Raw genomic sequence first — 5,266 nt, 5'->3', positions numbered from 1 at the left:
CCCCGCCCCCGCCCGCCCGAGCGGCAGCTCTCCCAGCCAATAGCAACACGGCGCTCACTGCTAATGAGGGGTCGGCGGCCGAACGGAGCCAATAGGGAGAGAGGGGCGGGGCTAAAGCCCTGGCGGGCCGGAGGGAAGGCGGAAGTGGCGGCGGGGAAACCGCATGGGGAGCGGCGGCGACATGGGCCGGGGGCCGGGCCGGGGCCATGGACAGAGACCGGGACAGGGACAAAAACCGGGCCGGGGCCAGCGCCAGGGCCAGAAACCGGGATCGGCACCAGTACAGAGATCGGGACCGGGACCGGGGCGGGGAGCGGCCGCCCCGCGCCGCGGCAGGTCAGTACCCCGGGGGGATCCGGTCGGGATCGGGGCTGGCCGGCCCCCGGTTCGGCCCGGCTGGGCTCTGGTGGGGGCCCCGCTTCCTCAGGCTGCGTCCCCGCTGCCCCCCCTGCGTGCAGGTCCCGTTGTCCCGCCGTGCCCGGGTCCGCTGGTCCCTCACCGGGTGCAGGTGCTCCGGTATCCGGTCCCCACGTACCTTCATGGCCGGCTCTTGGTGCCTGGGTCGCTGTGTCCCCACTGCTACCGTGTCCCTCTGTGGCCGAGTCCCGGTGTCCCCCCGTGGCTGAGTCCCGATGCTTCATGACAGGTCTCACCCCGCGTTTGTTCTCTCCCAGGAAGGAGAAGAAGATGGAGAACATGAAGCCCAAGCACCCCGACGAGCAGGAGATGCCTTTCCGCCTGCGGGAGCTCATCAAGAGCCGCGAGGCCATGAAGCGCCCTGACCTCGGGAAGAGGCAGGCGGCAGGTGGGACATGGACATCACCTGAGCCTGGTTCCCTGGGGGCCTGGCCGAGGAGCCCCCAGTGCCACGGTGCCAGCTGGAGGCAGCCGGATCCTGCAGTGGGGTGTCCTACTCCTCCCGGTGATGTCCCATCCCCTGGCTTTGTCCCCGCTGCAGTAATGTCACCCGTCTCTCCTAGAGAAGAAGCAGCAGCCCAAGTCGAAGGGTCCCAAGGCCCCCGGAGACATCCCCGTGCGCAAGGTCAAGAGAGGGAAGAAGGAGTCGGAGCGCTCCTACATCTGCCGGATGGAGCAGGAGGTGCAGCGTGTCCTGTTCCTCACCAAGAACCAGCTGCAGCGGGAGCCTGAGAAGGAGGCGACGGCACCGGAGAAGTCCAAGAGAAAGAAAGAGTGAGAGCAGGAGATGGCCGTGGGGGGACGGGGTCAGCCCAGCCCTGTGCCCCTGCCCGGTTCTGGGCAGGTGGTGGGTGCTTTGCTGGTGCTGCAGGGCAGGTCTGGCATCTGGCAGCCCCTCGGGGTGCAGGTGGGGGGCTGTGGGCCAAATCTGTGGGTCAAATCTGGGAGATCAGAGCCACAGACCTTCTTCACCCTCCTGCTGCTGGGCTGGAGCTGAAGGAAGCTGGTGCCAGAGGAAGTGGGGGGAGCTGTGGGGCCTCAGGTTTTGGGGGGATCCCATGGGGTAGGAACTCACTCACTTGCTCCATGTCTGGTCACAAGCCCTGGCCATAACGCGGCTCTTCAGGTTTCAGAATAAAAAGCTGGAAAAAGCACGGAGGAAGAAGGAGGAGAAGAAAGAAGCCATGCTAGAGAAGAGCCTGTTCCAAGGTGGGTCTGGCGCAGGGGGGTGGTTGGAGTGATGTCCTGTCCCGGCAGCGCATGGAGAGGTATGGGATGAGCTGGAGCTGTGTGTCTCCTGGGGTGCTCCTGCCCGACGCCTGCACCCTCTTCTCTCTCATAGACACGGTGGCATTCGGTGAAGTGGTTACGCAGCCGCCCACCATCACCTCCCGGCCCAGGGGCCAGGGCCCCATGGAGCAGGTGAGTTCTAGGGGGTGGAAAATGCCTCCCACCCCTCGTTTGTGCTCTCAGGTACCCACACTTTTTGGCCGGACCCGGCTCATCTCACCTCCTTTGGGCTGGAAGTCATGCCTGGAAAGGGCAGTGGTGACCTCAGCCTCCTGGTGACGGTTCCTTGGAGCCTGGTCCTGGTTTTTTCATCCTCCCTGACCTGTCCCCCTCTCTGCCCGCAGGCTGGACGCAAGCGGCTCCTCCTGACGTCTCACCTGGGCCAGAGCCAGGTGTCCCCAGTGTCCCCAGCAGCCCCGGTGTCGATGGCTCGCCGGCGCATTGTGGAGGAGGAGAGAGCACGTGTCATCCAGGCCTATCGGGACATCCAGAGGCGCAAACAGCAGCAGCGGGAGGCGGCGCAGGGCAGCCCCCGGGGTCCCAGGCACAGGGTCCCCCGCTGAGCTCAGCCTGGAGGAGCTGAGCCTCCCCCATCCCCACGGACCCCAGGACTTGACAGGGATGGTTGTCCCCATGGTGCTCTTCTGTTGCTGAGCCCCACAGCCCCGTCACCTTGACTCGGGGCACCCCACAGGCTCAGTGCTGGAGCTGGGACCCCCACGGTGCCATGGACATGGTGGCAGTAAAAGTGCCATTTGAGGGCTGATGGCGTGAGCGTGTCTGTGTCAGGCTGGATATTAGGAAAAATTTTTTCACTGAAAGGGTTCTCAGCCATTGGAATGGGCTGCCCAGGGAGGTGGTTGAGGCCCCATCCCTGGAGGTGTTCAAAAGCCGGGTTGATGTAGTGCTGGGAGGTCTGGTTTAGTGATGATGCTCCTTGTTTGTTGTGTGGGTGTCTATTTTTGTCAGTGAGGTTGACGGTTGGACAAGATGATCTTTAAGGTCCCTTCCAACCTAGAAGACTCTGTGATTCTGTGATTCTGTGTGTCCCTGACCTGCCTGGCTTCCTTCCTGCCGGGAAGGGACACTGCTGTGTGCCGGCAGATGGCAGTCCCAGCCCGTGTTGTCACTGTCACTCGCTGTGAGCTGGCCTTGGCAGGGCTCTGGGTGGGGGTAGGACCCTCCTTTCTCCCCGTCGGGGGGAGACCCCAGTGCCTGGCCATCACCCCTCCAGCCCCCAGTGGGAGGAGAACGAGCTGAGCCCTGGGGACACGGGGCATCTTGCAAGACTCACCTGCACGGTGTCACCTTCCTCCCTTGTTGTCACCGCTCGGGGACCCTCTGTGAGCCTTTAACCCGCAGCCACGCTCCCCCCTTGGCACCACCACCACTTCCCCCAGTCCCTCCTGTCCCTGGCAGACAGGTCACAGTGACTTTGGTGACCTCCCTGCTGCCAGGGACACCATCACAGCCCCATCACCGCACCCACACCACCCCTGTGCCATTTGGCAATGCCCCCCCGCCATCCAGACCTGGCACACACACACACACACACCCCCCATGGGGGGCTGACAGCCCCCCCAGCTCCCCGGGAGGGGATAACGGGGGGCTGCTCCCGGCACAGCACAGCCCGTGTCTGCCCACGGGGCCGGCGCGGCGGCCTCACCTGCGTGGCACAAAGGCAGCCCTGTTCGGTGGCCCCTGTGCCGTCGGCGCCCGCACAAAGCCCTGCCTGTTGGAGCGGGGCCGGCCCCGACGCTGCGGCCGGCGCTGACGGCAGCCGGTGGGATCCCGGGCTTCCTGAGGGGCTGGGCACCGGGAGCGGAGCCACCAGGACACCATCCCGGTGTCCCCTGCCAGAGCTGAATAGGATCAGAGTCTTTGCACCTTGGTTTTTTTGGGGTGACTCGGCTGCCCCTGGGGTTGGCACCTCCTTCCCTGCACCCCGGGAAGGCAGGGCTGTGCCGTACCATGGCTGGGGACCTCAGTGTCCCACAGGCAGGCTGGGGACATCGCCCACACCAGCCCAGCTTGCAGGTGGATGTGCCCTTTGCGGGGGTGTCACACGTTGGGGCCCCGCGGTGCCGTGCGGTGCCAGCGGCGGGGAGGAGGGTGTGCGGTGGTGCCAGCGGCCCCGGGGAGACCTGGAGTGCCTGGTGCTGCCTGGAGACATCCCCGCTGCCAGGTAAACACGGGTGACGCAGAGCAGCCCTGGGGCTGGGGGACACACACACACACGACACACACAGCCAGATCCATACTGCAAACAACCAGCTCCTGTGGCCGTCCCCAGCCGGGAGGGTGGCACACGCCAGTTGGCAAGGACATGGCCAGGAGGACATGCCACATGCCAAACTCTTGCTGGTGCATCCCTTGTGTGGGCACCACAGCCACGGGCAGCCCCCACAATGGTCACCCATCCCGGCTCAAGGAGACCAGGTCAACCTCCTGCACCCCCCCCCAGTCATTTCAGCCCCTGAATAATTCATGGCGCTGCCGGCCGCAGGCTTCCTGCCCGGCAGGAGAAATCGCTGCGGAGGGGAAAGGCAATCTGAGCAGGAGAAACCGCTCCCGACCTTGGCACGTCCTCCGCGCTGTGCCACTTCCCGCCGGGCAGCCCATCTGCCCGCCGGCTGCTGGCCCCCCGGCTGGGGCTACTGGCCCAGCGTCCCCCATCTGCGTGCCCTGGCCCTGGTGCCATGGTGGGGGACGGGGAGCAGCAGGGACTGGGGCTGAGAACCCCCCTGTTGCCCACCAGGAGGGGGATGTGGGGCTGAGCCCCTTGGCACCGTGGGGACAGGGATGGGGGAGCAGCCGGTGGCACGGCTGGGTGCCCCCTTCCCCATCACGGGCCACCTGCGTAGGAAAAAAATCACCTTTATTGGGGCAGACCTGAAAAAAGGAGGAAGAGGAAGAACAACAGAGAAAGCCACGAGGAGGGTGAGGGGCCCAGCTCCCTCCCTGCTCCCCGGGAGGGATCCCCGAGGGGGAAAAGGCACCGAGAAGGCGGCTGGAGCCATGGGGGGGGCTGCACCCCCAGCCCCAGCAAGGCACTGATCCCCCAGACCCCAAGCAGCCCCCCTCCCTTTCCCTGGCAATGGGGAAACTGAGGCACAGTGGGAGGCAGGGCTGGGGAGAGCTTCGTGTCACCTTGTCGGGACAGCGACGGCTCAGCTCCAGGCCTGCGACGTCCTTGGGGTGGGTGAGGGTCAGCGTGGAACTGGGGGGCTCAGCGCCGGGGGTGGGGGGAGCCCTGGGCAGGAGTCCCACCAGATCCCAGGTGGCAGATGGTCCCTGGCATGAAGTGGGGGGACAGGGTGTCCATGCATCACAAAGGCAGCGAGGGGACGATGCGGGGGTGACCCCACAGGAGCTGGTCCTTGCGGCAGGGACGGCAGGAGGGGCACGGGGGGGTCCGGGCAGAGCTGGCAGCTTGTGGGTGCCACAGCCAGGCAGGTGGGGGGGGCTGGCTCTGGGACGGTGTCCGGGTTGTCCCCCTTCGCAGGAACCGGCTCGGGCTGCCAGACCGGGGTGGGATGAACGCGGCGGGGTGGGACGA

The 5,266-nt window shown here is 66.0% G+C and overlaps 2 protein-coding genes across 2 annotated transcripts in view; one reads left to right on the top strand and one right to left on the bottom strand.

Moving 5' to 3' along the window:
• The first annotated feature begins 151 nt into the window (after positions 1-151).
• Positions 152-2,478, top strand: LOC106896522 (coiled-coil domain-containing protein 137-like). The gene is made up of 6 exons (XM_014956597.1): positions 152-336; positions 675-805; positions 981-1,191; positions 1,544-1,626; positions 1,760-1,839; positions 2,052-2,478. The coding sequence occupies exons 1-6, from the start codon at positions 164-166 to the stop codon at positions 2,268-2,270; spliced, it is 897 nt and encodes a 298-aa protein (XP_014812083.1). The 5' UTR covers positions 152-163; the 3' UTR covers positions 2,271-2,478.
• A 2,090-nt stretch (positions 2,479-4,568) lies between these two features.
• The window catches only part of GPRC5C (G protein-coupled receptor, class C, group 5, member C), an 8,855-nt gene continuing 8,157 nt past the window's right edge, over positions 4,569-5,266 (bottom strand). Inside the window, exon 6 of the mRNA XM_014956595.1 lies at positions 4,569-5,253. The gene's annotated coding sequence lies outside the window, so the exon portion shown is untranslated. The remainder of the gene's footprint in view (positions 5,254-5,266) is intronic.

This window comes from Calidris pugnax, unplaced genomic scaffold, assembly GCF_001431845.1.
Source record: "Calidris pugnax isolate Ruff unplaced genomic scaffold, ASM143184v1 scaffold312, whole genome shotgun sequence".
Classification (NCBI taxonomy): domain Eukaryota; kingdom Metazoa; phylum Chordata; class Aves; order Charadriiformes; family Scolopacidae; genus Calidris; species Calidris pugnax.
The sequence above is the reverse complement of the archived record's forward strand: the minus strand, read 5'-3'. Positions and strand labels throughout refer to the sequence as shown.